Source organism: Antechinus flavipes, chromosome 2 (assembly GCF_016432865.1).
Source record: "Antechinus flavipes isolate AdamAnt ecotype Samford, QLD, Australia chromosome 2, AdamAnt_v2, whole genome shotgun sequence".
NCBI lineage: Eukaryota > Metazoa > Chordata > Mammalia > Dasyuromorphia > Dasyuridae > Antechinus > Antechinus flavipes.
The window spans coordinates 531,520,843-531,538,247 of record NC_067399.1 but is presented as its reverse complement, the minus strand read 5'-3'; the positions used below and the strand labels follow the sequence as shown (position 1 = coordinate 531,538,247).

Here is a 17,405-nt window from a genome sequence, read left to right as displayed (position 1 = left end):
TTTATTTGTGCAAAAATGAATTTCATATAATTAAAAATTTCCTATTTTGTTTTTTGTGATCCTCATTATTCCTCAATTAATCATAAATTATCTATGTACAAATAGATTTGCAAGATACTTTTTTCTTTGTTTCTCTAATTTGCTTATAATATAAAACCTTTTATATCTACTATCCATTTGAAGCTTAAGTTTATATGTTGTATAAGGTATTGGTCCAAACACAATTTCTTCTTCTTCTTCTTTTTAAAATTATAGCTTTTTATTTTCAAAAGACATGAATAATTAATTTTCACACTTCATCCTTCTTCTCCTCCTCCCTCCTCACCCCCCTTTCCCCACCAAGCAACTGAGGTTAAGTGATTTGACCAGGGTCAAATAGCTAGGAAGTATTAAGTGTCTGAGACCACATTTGAACTCAGGTTCTCCTGACTTTAAGGCTGGTGCCACCTAGCTGCCCCACCATTCATCTTTGCAAAACCTTCTGTCCAAATTTTTTTTCCCTCCCTTTTCCCTAGCCCTTCCCCTAGATGGCAAGTAATACAAGTTAAACATATGCAATTCTTCTATAAATATTTCTACAATTATCATGCTGCAAAAAAAAAAAAAAAATCAGATCAAAAAAGGAAAAAAAAAGGCAAAAGAAAACAAAATGCAAGCAAACAACAAAAAAAGTGAAAGTACTATTATGATCTGCACTCAGTCCCCATAGTCCATTTTCTGAACGCAGAAAATGGCTCTCTCCATCACAAATGGATTGGAGCTGGTCTGAATCACCTCACTGGTTTAAGCCACATCTATCAGAATTGATCATTGTATAATCTTGCTGGTCCTGTGTACAATGTTCTCCTGCAAACTTCATACTTATACAGTTTTCCCAGCTAATTTTTAAATACTGGTGAGTCCTTACCCTAGTAGATAGAGTTTTTGAGTTTATCAAATAATAGGCTATTTAGTTCAACTGCTTTGGTATATTTTCTATATAATTTGTACCACTTTTCAATTTCTGTATTTTTTCATCAGAAAAAAATATTTTTGATGATTATCTTTTTGTAATATAGTTCGAAATTTGGTATTGCTAAGTTACTTCCTTCCCATTTTTCCCCATTATTTCCTTTGAGATCTTGATCTTTTACCGCTCTGTGAACTATTATTAATTTTTCTAGGTATATTAAGTTATCCTTTGGTAACTTAACTAGTATGGCACTAAAAAATTAATGTGTTGCTATATTAATTTATTTAATATTGTCATTTTTTATCATAGTGGCTTCACTTACTATAATGAGTAATTAACAATTCTCCAGATAGGTCTATCACTATTACCATAAAGACTGATTTACAAATGTATTTAAATAGTTCTTTTGTGTATCTTGTTGATTCCAAGTATTTTATATATATTTCATAGTTATTTTGAATGGAATTTCGTTTTCGATTTCTTCCAAATGCAAATGAAGATTTAGATAATTTAATGCTAATTAACATACTAAGAAAGGTTTAGCTCATTCCTTAAGTTTTTTTCAGTATTTTTAAGAGAAATGAGTGTTGTACTTGTCAAAAGCTATTTTCTTCATCTATTGTGAATTCTCCTTTTTTCATTTTTGGATACTGGCAATTTGATTGTCCTTCTAAAATGCCAAATTAGCTAATTATTTGTTTTGGTTTTTTAAGCTGTCAGTTTTAGTAATATAATTGTCTTCTTGCTTTCGATTTAGTTTATCATTTCCTTGATTTTCACAGTTCTACTTAATCAGGGCTTTTAAACTGATTTATTTTCTATTTTTAAAATAAGCTATAATGCCAAATTCATTCATCTGTTCATTTTCTCCATTGCCAATTAAGTTGTTTAGAGATAGTAACAAAGACCACTTTGGCTACATGCCCAAAATTGTGTCACATTTCTTTTTACGATATCTTTCTTTCTTTCTTTCTTGTTGGTGTCATTATCTTTAGTGAAATTATCTGTCATTTTATAATTTATTTATTGATCCATCAATTAATTTCAAGACAATGGTTAGTACTTTCTTCAATGGCCCTTCACTGAATACAATTTTTTTTTTTTTGCACTGTGGCAAGAAAAGAATATATTAAATATTAATTATTGCTTTACCATATTTGTTTTTGAGGGTTTTATACTATAATACAGGGGATGACACTTTATTTAAAAATTCACAAACAATTTTTCATTTACAGACTGTACAAAAAAACAGGTGAGAGGCTAGATTTGGCTCAAAGAACATTTTTCTAATCTTATACAAAGCTAATTTCTGTAAAGGTGCTATGTGTAGTAGAAAAATAATGTATATTCCTTTCTATTTCAAATGAATAATTTTTGGAAATCTATAACAAACTTTTTTTAAAATTCCCATTTGGATTTCAACAGAAAACCTATTAGAATTTTTCCGTTTTTCTCTATATAGATTATATAGTTTTTCATTTAAATATTATGCCAATTGGTACATAAAGCAAAGTACTGAAATTCATCTATTGTCTATGGTGTCTTTCAACAAAATGTAGTTTCCTTATCTCATTTAATCAAATTTATTATTTATTGTTTTATTTGATGATTTCTATTCCTGCTTTTTTAAGTTCAACTAAGTGATAATAGTTTTGTTTTGTTTTTTCTCCTCCAATCCTTTTAATTCCAACTGTATAAGTCTTTATGTTCCAAGTGTATCTATTTTTGTAATCAGTATAGTGTTAGATTCTACTTTCCATTTACTTCTACTATCCTCTTCCATTTCATGGTTGTGTTCATAACATTTACATTCATAATGTTAAATGTGTATTTCTCTTTAATTTATTCTTTTGTACTTTCTCCTCTACTTGTTCTCTGTCCCTTCTTTATTAGATTTGTTCCTTCTTTTTTTCAAATAATAACTAGCATTTATGTAGCACTATGCTGATTATAGAGTACTCTAAATGAATTTTCTCATTTGATCCTGACAACTCCATGAGGTTAAGCATTATTATTATTCCCATTTTATAGAAATGGAAATTAATACAGCAAAAGTAAAGTGATTTGTCCAAAGTCACACAGTTCTAATCTCTTTTCCATTTTTGACACAAAGCCAGGTAGCAACTATGAAGAAGAGATAATTAAACAAGAGAATCTATTTCCTTGTAACCCTCCTTAATGTAATAATGGTATAAAATAGAGTCCTAAGTGTTCAACGTGTAATAACTAGTGGAACTTGAAGAAGCAGAACAAATTTATCCATTCACACTTCTTAAACACACACCTAATTTTTTTGGCCAAGCAGCATTTTCTATTTTAAAAATGCAAATGAGAAAGTAATATTTGAATTAAGTTAACGAATTTTCAAAAATATAGTATTACATATATCAAGGGATACTAAATTTACATTAAACTATGTTAAATGATTTCCCTTTTGTAACAAATATTCTTTTTTATTACCTGCTCATAGTTTAGACGTTGAATTTCTGAAATTTCTTTTGGTTTTGCATCAAGAATGTAATCTCCTATAAAAAGAAACAAAATTATATTCAATGTAAATTTTAAAACAGGCATATGTTTTCAAGTTTTTTGCTTTAGGGAGCTTACTTTAAATTGTAAAATGACATTTTAAATAAATTTAACATAAAATACAATAAACAATTTATTTCAGTCAGATACAAGTTGTCAAAATGTTACTTGTATTATGATTTTTGAGAAGAGTTACACTGTGTTCTGTATAAGATTTTAAAAGTGTGTATATTTAATTTTGTTTAATTTGGAGCAAATTATTTGTATTAATTGTAAAGAATATGTATTGATGGACTATATTAACAGTCAATAGGTAAGAAAATAAGCAGGGGTCAGAACAGAATGGGAAAAGAACAGATTACATCACATTTTGGAAAGTGTATAGTCCATGGTCTACAAACATGGCTTTTTAATAGCAACATTTTCCTGATGAGGGTACATATGACTATAAATCAAACTCACTACAATCTCAGAAAAATCAAAACTGAAAGTGACTGAAAGGGCAATGGAAAGACATATGGTAGACACAGGCTAGAGCCACCAAAAATTATCTCTATATATGACAAGTGTCATCAAAGACATAAGGGATATATATATACATATATATATACATACATACATACATACATACATATATATATATATATATATATATATATATATATATATATATATATATATATATCTACACACACACACACACACGTGTATGTATGTATGACCAGAATGCATGATAGGTAAGCCATTAAATGAGAAGAAGGATAACAGATATACATCTCAAAAATTGCACTGATATTCATGAAAGATTAAAAGGTCCAAAGAAAGACTTCTACTCTGCTGGCTATAAAAGATTTATGGAAAGGCACCAATTAGTTGCACAGGACAAAAGCAAAAAAGCATAGTTAGGTTACAATCTTCATTACTGAAGATTATACCCATTCTATGATATTATGTTGACAATGAAATAAACAATCACTGTCATACTTCCTCTATGTCTCGCAGGCCCATACCTGACAGTGAACATGAAAGATATGGATAATGTAGTGACAACTATAATCATTTAGATCTATTAATTATCCTTTTAGGAGAGTCAGAATGATGAATTTGGTACATTTCACATTAAATAGTTATTTATAAATATGTTAATTATTATATAACATATTTAGACACATGCTAATTATATGTGTACATGTGCAAAAATAAATTTACTTATACTTTTCTAAAAAATTCTATCTTATGCCTCACTGTAAAATCAAAATGGGCCTGGACTCTCAGAGATTAAACAAGAAAAGTAGAAATTAAAGCAGCTTCTAAGATGTCTACAAAGTCTTCTATTCAATCCTAGTGAAAAAATGAAGAATATACATAATACAAAAAGGTTCTAATGGAATGACACTCAGTAGAATACTGTCCTCTCAAGAACATTCATTAATTAAAGTAGCAAGACAAAAAACTGATAAGAAAAGGAAAAGAATGGTCGAAACTTCTATAATGTTCCTTTTTCAAGACTGACAACAGTGGAATTATAACATCTGGACCCAATACTGGGTCCTGATGTGCTTTATAGTTTAGAAGAGTGGTTTTACTACACAAAGTTTATAACAAGGAAATCTATACTGTAATTGACACAATCTTAAAAACAAAAGTTATTAAGCTGTTTCAATCATGTCAGGCTTTTCTTGACCCTGTTTAGATTTTTCTTGGCAAAGATATTGCAATGGTATGCCATAGCCTTCTCTAGCCCATTTAATAGTTGAGGAAACTGAGGCAAGCAAAGTTAATGATTTATCCAGGGTCACACGGATACTAAATGTTTGAGAATAGATCTGAACTCACAAAGATGAGTCCTTCTGACTCCAGGGCTGGCACTCTATCCCCTGTGGCACCTCTATGTTCCTAAAAATGTTCTGGGATCAGCTAACAAGATCCCTCTGGATTCAGAAAAAAAAAAAAAAAGCATGATATATACATATACTAAGCCTATTGTTGATAAAAATATAAGAAACAATCAGGGTGCTTATAAATAATTTTTATACAGCAAACCACATCATTATAAAAACTAACTGACTAAAATATCAAAATCATCATCAAATTACAAGTCTAAAGAAAGACACTATTCATAATTTTAATAATTAGAATGTTACCTATTTAAACAAGCTAGTGACGTCCAACTGGTATAATAAGGGTATAAGAGAGTATAAGAATCTAATCATACTTTTACTCTTTGTTAATTACCAAATGAGAAGAAAAATAGCCATTACAGTATTCAAGAAATTCATTGTATTCAAAAATCTTTTTATTTGGTATATATTTATTTTTATATATGATGCTTCCCCAAATAGAACATAAGCTTCTTGAGAGCAGGACACATTTAATTTTCATCTTTGTATCCCCAGTGCCTATTGGAAAGACTTGGATATAGTAGTTACTTGAGCCTAAAGTTTTTCTATGCTGAATCAATTTCTTGCAATGATTATAAGATTATTTTTTAAGATAATAAAAGATACTTTCATAAGTGAAACTAAAGAGATAATTATGTTCAGTGATCCTCTGATAATTATAATTATCTCAAAGAAGACAGAAAACAGGGAGATGTCTACTAGTCAAAAGTTTTCTCTGCTTTTTTAGAAGATGACTTATAAAGCATCCAATGGAAGAGGAATTCCCTATACTTACTTTTATGCTTCTTTTTGCATAATGTATCAATTATATCAAGCCACAGAATACCTACCTCTTTAAAGATTTTCATTAATACTCAAAAGAAAAAATTAAATTTTGTTAACACTTAAATTTGTGATTTGCATGGTTGTTGTAACTGTATATATTGCTTTTTCTGGTTCTGCTTTGTTACTTTTGAGTATTTTAAGGATGGTTATTGATAGTGTTTCTTCTAAGAAATGTTTGCTCCTTTCTGCTAAATATTTATTTAGAAGTGGTCCTTAGAGATTTCTGTCAATTCTCCTTAAATTGAAGACACTTAGTTATAATATTTATTTCCCAATCTATATCTCTCATATTTCATGTGTGTCTTTTACTTTTATACAATCAATTCAGTGTATCTTATCTTTTTATCCTACTGTTTCAACTACCTCTGTAATATTGGGCAATTCATTTAACCTCTCTGGACTTGTACACTCAGCCATAAAGTAAGAGGCTTTGACTAATGACTTCTAGTCTTGATTCTAAATCTATGATCTATAATGTTGTTCATCCATAAATGGTACCTACTGCCTTACCTGAATTCATGATTAAGCTACTAGCTATTGTTTTTTAATTCAGCTGAAATGACATTTTTTATTGTGGCCTTTGACTTTAATCTGAAAACACTAGTTTTTGAAGCAATATTTTTTTTTTTGGTTGCACAGCAAATCATGAGGTTTTCTAATTTATTCTGCTGATTACTATCATTGGTGAATTTAGTTCACAAATGATTATGACCATTCTGTCTTATTATCCCTCTATTAGATCTTATGTATATATGGATATACACACATATATATACACATACATAATATGCATATTATAGTATTTTGTTTTAAAAAGTTGAGTTTGATTACTTGTTCTAAAATACACCAAAAAAAACAATTCTTAGAAATTGAGTCAACGCCCATTAGTTGGGAAATGGCTGAATAAGTTATGGTATATTAATATAATGGAATATTATGATTCTATAAGAAACAATGAGGAAGCTGACTTCAGACTTATATGAACTGATGTTAAGTAAAGTGAGCAGAACCAAGAGAACATTTGTACACAGCCACAAGTACATGATGATCAAGTCTGATGGGACTTGGTTCTTTTCAACAATAAGTACAGTAATTCAAGGCAATTCAAATAGAGTTGAGGTAGAAAGTGCTATCTGCATCCAGAAAGGGAACCATGGAGACTGAATATGGATCAAAGCATAAAATTTTCACCTTTTATTGTTGTTTGCTTGGTTTTTTTTCCTCTCATGGTTTTTTCCCCTCTTTTGATCTGATTTTTCTTTCTTTCTTTCTTTTTTATTAAATTTTTTTATTTACAAAATATATACATGGGAAATTTTTCAACATTGACCCTTGCAAAGTCTTCTGTTCCAAATTATTCCCTCCTTTCTCCCACTTCCTCCCTGAGATGGCAGGTAGTCAGTCCAATACATGTAAAATATTTGCTACAGCCAATATATGTATACATATTTATATAGTTATCTTGCTGCACAAGAAAAACAAAATGCAAGCAAACCACAACATAAGAATGCTATGCTGTGGTTCACACTCAGCTCCCACAGCCCTCTCTTTGGGTGTACATGGCGCTTCATCACTGAACAATTAGAATTGGTTTGAATCATCTCACTGCTGAAGAGAGCCACCATGTCCATCACAATCTGATTTTTCTTGCACAGCATGATAAATATATAAATATAGAAATATGTTTAGAAGAATTGCACATGATTAACCTACTTGGGATTGCTTACTGTATTGGGGAAGGGGAAGGAGGGGAGTGAAGGCGAAAAATTTGGAACACAAGATTGAAAAGTATCTTTGCCTTATTTTGAAAACAAAATGAAAAAAGAAATTAAAATTTTTTATGAATTAAAGAAATAAAAATAAAATATTATTAAAAGACAGATCCTCCTTTTATTTTTAATGATATCTTTTAAAAATCTTTTCCTGAATAACTGAAATATGATTTAGAAATCACTTTCTTTTCATTCTCCACAACCCTCTTCTCCAGCTTTTCCTTTGATTTGCCTTTATTTAATAACATCATAAATTTAAATCCGAAGGAACCTCAAATGTCTAGTACAATTGCCACACTTTAGAGAAGTAAATGAAGCCCAAAAGGATTAAGTGACTTTAAAATTCAAGAAAGTTCTAGTTCTACATATTTCTTTTCAAGAGAAATTTTGTTCAAATTCCTAGCCTTTGGTTAATACCTCTTTTTTTTTTTTTTAAAATATTTAGACTTGATCAGTAATTTTTTTGAAATTTTGAGTTCCAAATTCTCTCTCTTCCTTGAGCACCTTCCCCACTAATTGAGAAGGCAAGCAATATGATTATAAATTATATATGTGGAACTGCAAAACATATTTCTATATCAGCCATGTTGGCAAAAAAAAAAAGGGAGAGGGAGGAGAGTGCAAGAAAAACATAGTAATATCTGTATTCAGAAGTTATCAGTTCTCTCTCTGGAGATAGATAGTATTTTTCATCATGAGTCCTTTGGAATTTATCTAGGGCATTGTACTGATTATAGTAGCTAAATCTTTTACTGTTGCTCACTATTATAATATTGCTATTACTGTTAACAAATTTTTCTTGGTTCTGGTCACTTCAAGTTTCCAAGTTTTTCTGAAACCATTCCTGTAATCATTTATCATAATTGAATTTTATCCCAATCATACACCACAACTTGTTCAGTCATTCTCCTATGATAGGTATCACCTTCTTTTCTTTTCTTTTTTTTCTTTTTATTAAAGCTTCCCCCCTCCAAAAAAAATATGTGTGGACAATTCTTCAACATTAGCCCTTGTGAAACCTTGTGTTCAATTTCTCCTCCCTCCCCCTACGCCCTCCCCTAGATGGCAAATAATCCAATATATGTTAAACATATCACTTTATTTTCTAATTCTTTACTACCACATAAAAAGCTGCTATTTTGTATATATATAGATATTTTTCTTTATTTTTTGAACTCTTTGGGATAAAGACTTAGTAGAATTGCTATTGTTGGGTCAAAAGGTACATACAATTTTATAGCCTTTTGGGCACAGTTCCAAATTGTTCTCCAGAATGGTTATAAATGGTTATACCAGTTTGTCTAGAATTTGTCATTTTCTTTTTCTGTTAAGTAATCCAACCTAGTAGTTGTGAGTTGCTATTTCAGTTATTTTAATTTATAGGAAACTTTTCTGATCAATAATGACTTAGAGCATTTTTCTATGTGACTATAAAAAAACTTTGATTTCTTCTTCTGAAAACTGCCTATTCATATCCTTGAACTTTTAATGACCCTTCTTAAACAAGTAAGTGGTACAGTAGATAGAAAAGAGTGCTGGATGTGGAATAAGTAAGATCTTAGTTCAAGTTCAGCCTTCAGTATTTATTAGCTGTGTGAGCCTGGGCAAGTCAATGAACCTTTCCTTGCCTCAGTTTCAACATTTATAAAATTGGAATAAGAGTACTTACCCTACCTCCTAGGGTTGTTGTGAGGATAAAATGAGATACTTGTAAAGTATTTGCAAACCTTAAAACACCAAATAAATTGCTAGCTATTACTATTATATTACCGTTACTTAAAATCTAGAGATTTATATTTCTCCATATCTATGTTAATATTCAGTCATCTTGTACTTCTGAAATTTATTTTTCCACAGTTACACTCAAAACAATTTTTAAAAATTCATTTTTAAGATTTTCAAGTTCCAAGTTTTCTCCCTTATTCCCAGCCACAATTAAGAAATAACATATGAAATTATGCAAAACATTTCCATAAAAGCTAAGTTGTGAAATAAAACATCTCCCACTCTAATGAAAATAAAAAACCCTTAAGAAAAATTAAGTTAACGCTCAAAAAGTTATCAAACTGTGCATACCCTTTGATCCAGCAGTGTTTCTACTGGGCTTATACCCCAAAGAGATACTAAAGAAAGGAAAGGGACCTGTATGTGCCAAAATGTTTGTGGCAGCCCTGTTTGTAGTGGCTAGAAGCTGGAAAATGAAAGGATGCCCATCAATTGGAGAACGGTTGAGTAAATTGTGGTATATGAATGTTATGGAATATTATTGTTCTGTAAGGAATGACCAGCAGGATGAATACAGAGAGGACTGGCGAGACCTACATGAACTGATGCTGAGTGAAATGAGCAGAACCAGGAGATCATTATATACCTCAACTACGATACTGTTTGAGGATGTATTCTGATGGAAGTGGTTCTCTTCAATAAAGAGAGCCTTAATTGATCAAAGATGGACAGAAGCAGCTACACCCAGAGAAAGAACACTGGGAAAGGAATATAAACTGCTTGCATTTTTGTTTTTCTTCCCGGGTTATTTATACCTTCTGAATTCAATTCTCCCTGTGCAACAAGAAAACTGTTCGGTTCTGCACACATATATTGTATCTAGGATATACTGCAACCCATTCAACATGTAAAGGACTGCTTGCCATCTGGAGGAAGGGGTGGAGGGAGGGAGGGGAAAAATCGGAACAGAAGTAAATGCAAGGGATAATGCTGTAAAAAATTACCCTGGCATACGTTCTATCAATAAAAAGTTATTAAAAAAAAAAAAAAGAAAAATTAAGTTAAAAAGAAAGAGAGAGAAATAGAAAATGCTTCAGTCTTTATTCAGATAAAATCAGTTCCTTCTTTGGGTATGGATAAAATAGGATTTTTCATCATAAATTCTTCAGAGTAGATGTGGATGATTGTATGACTGAGAATAACAAAGTCATTTATAGCGGTCATCCCAGAACATTGCTTATTTTGTTTACAGTATATTTTACTTTGTTCATGGAGGACTTTCAAGTTTTGTTTTGTTTTGTTTTCCTGAGAACATCCTGCTCATCATATTCCAGAGAACAATAATATTCTATCACATACACATACCTTAGTTTATTAAGCTATTCCCCAAGTGATGGGCATCCCCTCGATTTCTAATTTTTTTGGCCTGAGAGGAGAAGGGCTATGAATATTTTTTGTACACGTAGGTCATTTTCCTTTGTGTTTTTTTTCTCTATTCCCCATCCCAATCTCTTTTGGATATTCAATAGCACCTCAATGCTTTGTTCCACCTTTCCCTTCTATAAGAGAATAAACCAGGCTATTCGCGCTTTACCTCTGGGGATCAGTCTGTCACTCATGGCAGAGTGAAAGATTCCAAAATCTAAGTGATGGAGTTCTTCAATGTTAGGTTTGGTTATCAGAGAAATTGATAAAAATTGACCCGTGAAGCAAGCAGGCTCTGATAAAGATCAGTTTGGTTCCATGGTCCCATCCTTTGGGAATGTGATTCAATCTGAAATCCAAGTTATGTCAAACTCCCAAGACCCACACTCTATAGAAATCCCAGTCATTCCCCTGAGGTTAAAATTTCCTGATAAAACCTACTTGTGTACCATCCCATGGCTGCTGCTTTCCTTTGGGTCAGCCCACCACAGCATTCTGCCTTTGGTGTCTGTAGAGAGCTGAAACTCTTGAGTGGATGCACTGAGGTTGGTTTGAGCACTTAGGGCTAATTACTGATTGGACAATGCTCTATGGGCATGTGCTTGGGGAATGGTGCTTCCCACTATCCTGTGCTGGCTCAATGATTGGTGTATACAGAGAATTGTAGGAGGGACTAGGGGGTGGAGTAAGACGAGACAGAGTCACTTTGGTGGTAGATGAGGGAGATTCTGCTTCCATCCAATTCAATCCTGTCTCTAAAGACCAAGAATAAAGAGTAAGGACTTTTGCTTATCCTGACTCCGGCTGATTCTAAGGTATCCAGGGTGCTAACGCGGTCATCACAGGTGTCTTTCTCCTTATCTCTCCCCCATGCCATGTGGTATCTTCCCTACCTTCATCTCAACTCCATTTCTCCTTCAACTAACTCTTTTAATGCTAAATCTCTTTCAGGATGCTAAGTTCCTTCCAGGATTTAGCCAGACAACTAAGGGCATGTCCTGACCTCATGGGGACTCCCTTTCTACTGGGTAATTGAGTTCCACTGAGAAATTTGTCTTTCATATCTCTCCCACTCTATTTCATATTTACTATTCCTGGTATCTATTGTACCCTTCATTTTATCTGTAACCTATTCTCCTAAATAAAAAATAATCTATCGTTCGTCAAAACGAATTCTCAACATGACCGAACTCCAACTTTTGGTGCCTCCCATCATTTAGTGACAAACCCCATATCATAGATCGTATCACTGGGACTGTAGTGACATGTACCTGAGTCTGGAAGCTTTGGCAATTGCTCAGGAATGAGTATACCTCAAGGTTGATGTATTCAACCCGACATTCGAAGAAATTCAAGGATAGTTACTGTTGAATTCAAGACTAGAAATCTATGATTTTGGTCACTTCTACTGAATGGGACCAGGTACAGATTTCTCAAAAAGGTTATGGGATGGAGTAGGTCAGACCTTAGGCCTAAGTTTCAGGAGTCATGTGATCCCTATTTTCTGGATTGTAGGGCAGAGCTTAAGCTCTAGGCCTAAGCTTCAAAAAGTAATGTGACCCACAGAAATTAGACAATGGTTACTTCCTTTTCAGTCCATTCAATGAATTTAAAAATCAACAGGAAGGGGGACTGCACCTATGTCTTTTTTTGCTAAATAATCTGTTCCCTGTTTCTGCCATGCCACACCCCATGCTGGACTTGGTCCAGTTACCATGCCTAGACCTCTCCTTACAAGGACCGAATAAATGCTTTGTCTCTAGAGCTGCCTTTGAGTAACTCGCTTTGTGTAAGGGAGGGCGGGGTTAGCTAGCACCCATCCCACACAGTTTATGGGGGCTTGTCCGGGATCTGTGACTTCTCAGAGAAAGGGCTAGGCATCTGATACAAGGCAGATGCTGGGTTGAGTTTTCTGCAACTATCCTGAAGGTCAGAGTCCCAGCCTCCCTCCCTGTGGAGTATGGGCCCCAGATGGAGGCAGTGGATAAAAATAGAAAGCAGAAGGAAAGTCTCTAAAGAAGCTCAAGGGTGAGAGAGCGGTCAGATAACTTGTGTGCATAATCCAGAGGTAAGAGCACTGCCTGTGCCCTTGGGCTGTCCTTAGGCTGAAGGGGACCCTGGGATCATCTAAGTGATACAAGGAAAGGGGTGATGCCTAGTAAGCTAGAAGGATAAATGGCCAGAGCAGGGGCACTCTGGATGACTGATGGAGGGGGACAACGCCTCCCGGTTTGGGGATCCGAGCTGAGAGGTCAGTTCTGTGTGTTACAGGATCACATGCCATGAGAGTGGAGCTGGTCTCCCCAGAAGAGCAAAATCTTCTCTTCAGAAGCAAATCTTCTGAGCAAAAATTCTAAAATAGCACCAGAAAATACACTTGATGAGATATTGTTGTTTTGTGTGCGGGAGGAATGGTTTTCTTCCAAGTAATTTTTCTCTGTCATGTCTATTCTGTGAGCTAGATGTTGTTACCTGGAAAGATTTAAAATGCAGCCAACAAGAAGAAAAACCTCTATGCTGTAGTTAGAACACTGGGAAAGATTTCTTGACATCCTTGACTCCCACCTTAGAAGAAAAAGAAAAAGCCTGATATTTTTCTGTGGACCTCAGTTCTGGGCAAGGGGAGGGCTACAGAAATAAAGTTAGCTAATTTTTGAGAGCAATGACTGCGGAGTTTGACTTTTAGTCATTTCAAGAAAGACTGCAAAAGTGCTTAGCATAAAACAAATGCTATATGAGTGTTAACTTCTTTATTGAATTTAATAGCTTCATATTTGATAACTTTATATGGGTTTTTAGATGTAACCAAATACAATGTCAATGTTGAGATAAATGATATTTATGTGTGTGTAAATTAATTTGGAAGCAAATTCAACTAAATCAAACTCTGCCCCAGACAAGGAATTTGTGCACAGAGTAAAGAGACTCTCTTTCTTTTTCTTCTCCCTTCCTCCTTTCCCTCACAGCAGCAGGGATACTTGGGCGAAGGGAAGAGAGGGAGAGAGAAAATATACTCACTCAGTTCAGTGAAATTTGTTATTTGAGATGTAATAATAAAAACATTTTAAAAAGAGCTCTAATCAAAGCCCACTAAATGGATATGTAAATTTTAATCTCTTTGCACTGTTAACAGAAGATTTAAGAGTTTGGGAATTTTAGGGAAAAAGAGAAAATCAGTTGGCTATCAGGAATGTCGCGTTTTCTAATTCACAGAGGAGAGAAAAAAGATTTACATGGACTGGTAAAAACTATAAAAAAAGTAATGGTTTCTTTCTAAAATTGTTGAAATGAGATTTAGCTTATAACTAAAAGTTTGTATCTGGGGGAAAAAAACCTAACCAACCTAATCTGGATCAGATATGCACTTTAAAAGCCTAGAGATCTGAGAATTTGCAGTTCTGAATTGGGGGGAGGTAAAAAAAGAACAAAGAAATCGGATATGATTCAGAAAATGAGCAGACAGAAAGTGAAGGAGAGTCTGGTGTTTTTTGTTTTTTTTTTTCATTTTCTCTTGATTTGTAAATTTGTTAGGTTTCTTAAAACTATCTTGTAAGATTGTTACCTCTGAGAATAACTTGTTTAACTTACATAGGCCCCACTGAAGGAATAAGTTTTCTGATAATCTACAACTTTGTTAAGTAGGAACAATTTCTAATGACTGGTTGTTTTTTTTTTTTTTTTTTTTTTTTTTGGGGGAGGGGGGCTGAGGTTAATTAGGGTTAAGTGACTTGCCCAGGATCACACAGTTAGGAAGTATTAAATGTCTGAGGCCAGATTTGAACTCAGATCTGACTTCAGAGCTGGTGCTCTATCCACTATGCCACTTAGTTGCCCCTAATGACTGGCTTTTATACCAGTAATTTTGAGCATAAGATTACTTCCTTAGGTAAAAAGATGATTTGTAAATTTTATATGATGAATCTCTTACTATTACAATTATATGAGACAACCACTATTAACTGATATGTGCTAAATTGTGAATTTGTTTACTTTAAGCACAAATTCTTAGAAATTTATGTGCAAATATTGAAACATTACTACAAAAATGTAGATCTGTATTTTACTTCATTTTAAGTTAAAAAAAATAGGCTATTAAAACAAAGTTCTGGTAACTTAACTTAAGAGGTCACATGTTTAAATCCCCTAATTAGATGAAATATGTTACTTTCTAAAATATATATTGGGTAATTTGTAAAAATTATGAGCTGTGCTTTAAAATTTTGTCAGCTCTACTGGATATATGTATGAGTTTTATGAAATTTGGTTCAAAGTTATTTAGAAATTAGCCATAACTTAAAGTTTAAATAAAAAAAAGTGATTTTAAAAACAAGGGACAAGAGTGATTTGCAAAAGCAATTGATAATCTGAATGAGAACATCCAGTTAGAATGTCACAAGATAAAGTATTGATGTTTAAAAGAACTTGTTTTTAATTGGTATTAATTTAAGTGGTTTAATTTAATTGTGTTAAAGAAACAACTGTAAATTACATGAGATTCCTATCCATTTTTGTGACAGGTTTTGTTATGTTCATTTGGCTATGACTTATGAAGACTGTGAAATTGCTAATTAAGTAGAAGTTATTGTCATAATATTGAACCTAATATTGTTAAGGATTATTGTTGTGACAGGTTGGGGAGAGAGAGAGAGAGAGAGAGAAAGAAAGAGAGAAAGAGAGAGAGAGAGAAAGAGAGAAAGAGAGAGAGAGAAAAGGAGAGGGAGAGGGAGAGAGAGAAAGAGAAATACAGACAGAGATGTGAGGGCACAGAGAGGAACAGGATGTTTTGACTGGTACCAAAAGGTATGGTTCTAGGATCCAAAAATGGACAGATAGAATAGATACTAGGAATGGTAAATATGAAATAGAGTGGGAGAGCATAAAAAAGGGTTTTTAATAATTAATGATGGAAAGAAAGAATAAGTTCTTTAATGGACCTTGCCATTTGCCAGGAGAAAGGAAATACTCCATGAGTTGGTGCATGCCTTTAGTTGGCAGTCTAAATCTTGAGAGAGATTTAGCATCCTAAAAGAGTTTGCTATAAGGAGAAGAAGTGGGGTTGGAAAGCTTAGTGGAGTTAGGAGAGATTATCACATGGCATAGGAGAAGGGGAAAGACATCATATGGTGAAGTGCCTTGGTGGGCTGACTCAGGGAAGAGCAGCCATGGAGGGAGCCCATGCGTAGATTTTGTGGAAAGAATTTGGCCCTAGGGACATGACTGGGATTTCTGATGGGGCATGGCAGGGTGAGATTGCTCCTCTGCAGAGGGTGAGGTCTCAGAACTTTGACATAACTTGGATTTCAGACTGCACTCCCCAAAAAATGGGACCATGGAGTTGAACTGATCTCTTATCTGTGGCTTCTCCTTGCCTGCCTAGGGGACTCTGAGGTGGGGCTGGACAGGCAGGGAAGTAGACTTCAGCCCCTGCTCTAAGGTCCATTCCCCTGCTTTCTGAATTTGCCAGGTTTGGAAAAGGTATGGTTCTGGGTGTAGAGTTCCAATCTCTTCACTTTTAGGTTTCTGGAGATTTATGATTGGGATTTTTGGTAATTAATCTAAAATTTAGGATTAAAAACCGTATACTGGTTATTTGTATGATCTGTTGGTTTGGGAAGAAAGCAAAGTCATTTGTGATGCTGTATCAAAGATTCCACTGCTTAGCAATGCAAGAAACTTTCAATAGGCTTGTTAGAACTGTAGGTTCTCTAAAAATGATTTTCTATCAAGATCTCCCTCTGTCTTCAGCAAAATTATTTAATATTTAAGGACATGATGGTTTCCTTATTTAATATGATATAACAAATATGATCTACAGCTTTCTTGAAATACCTAGAGCAGCATTTTAAACCTGATATCCCTGCACTAATTTTGACTGTCTTGCAGGTGCATGTGATAGGTTATGTACAATAGTTTCTAAGTTGTTTCACACACACACACACACACACACACACACATTGCTATTGAGGTGAAATTTCTTGGGACTGTAACTAATATTGTTTTGAGTTTTGAATTTGGAAATGATTGTCTGATGAATTATTATGTCACTAACCTACCAGTTGAGGAAACCTAGTCACCTAGGTTTCCAATCTTTATGTCACCACAAAATGCCTGATTCCACATTGTCAATCTGTTGTCAAATCTTGACATTTTAACTTTGAAAAGCTCTCTTAATATGTTTTCTCTCTAACTATACACCTACTCCCACATAAACTTTTCTAATAGCTTACTAATTGATCCTCTTACGCCAAATCTCTTCTTACTCCAATTCCTCTTTCC

At 33.5% G+C, this 17,405-nt stretch overlaps 1 protein-coding gene across 1 annotated transcript in view; it reads right to left on the bottom strand.

Moving 5' to 3' along the window:
• The window catches only part of MINDY2 (MINDY lysine 48 deubiquitinase 2), a 120,112-nt gene that overhangs the window by 67,973 nt on the left and 34,734 nt on the right, over positions 1–17,405 (bottom strand). Inside the window, exon 3 of the mRNA XM_051980731.1 lies at positions 3,413–3,477. Within this exon, the coding sequence (XP_051836691.1) occupies positions 3,413–3,477 (65 nt within the window). The remainder of the gene's footprint in view (positions 1–3,412; positions 3,478–17,405) is intronic.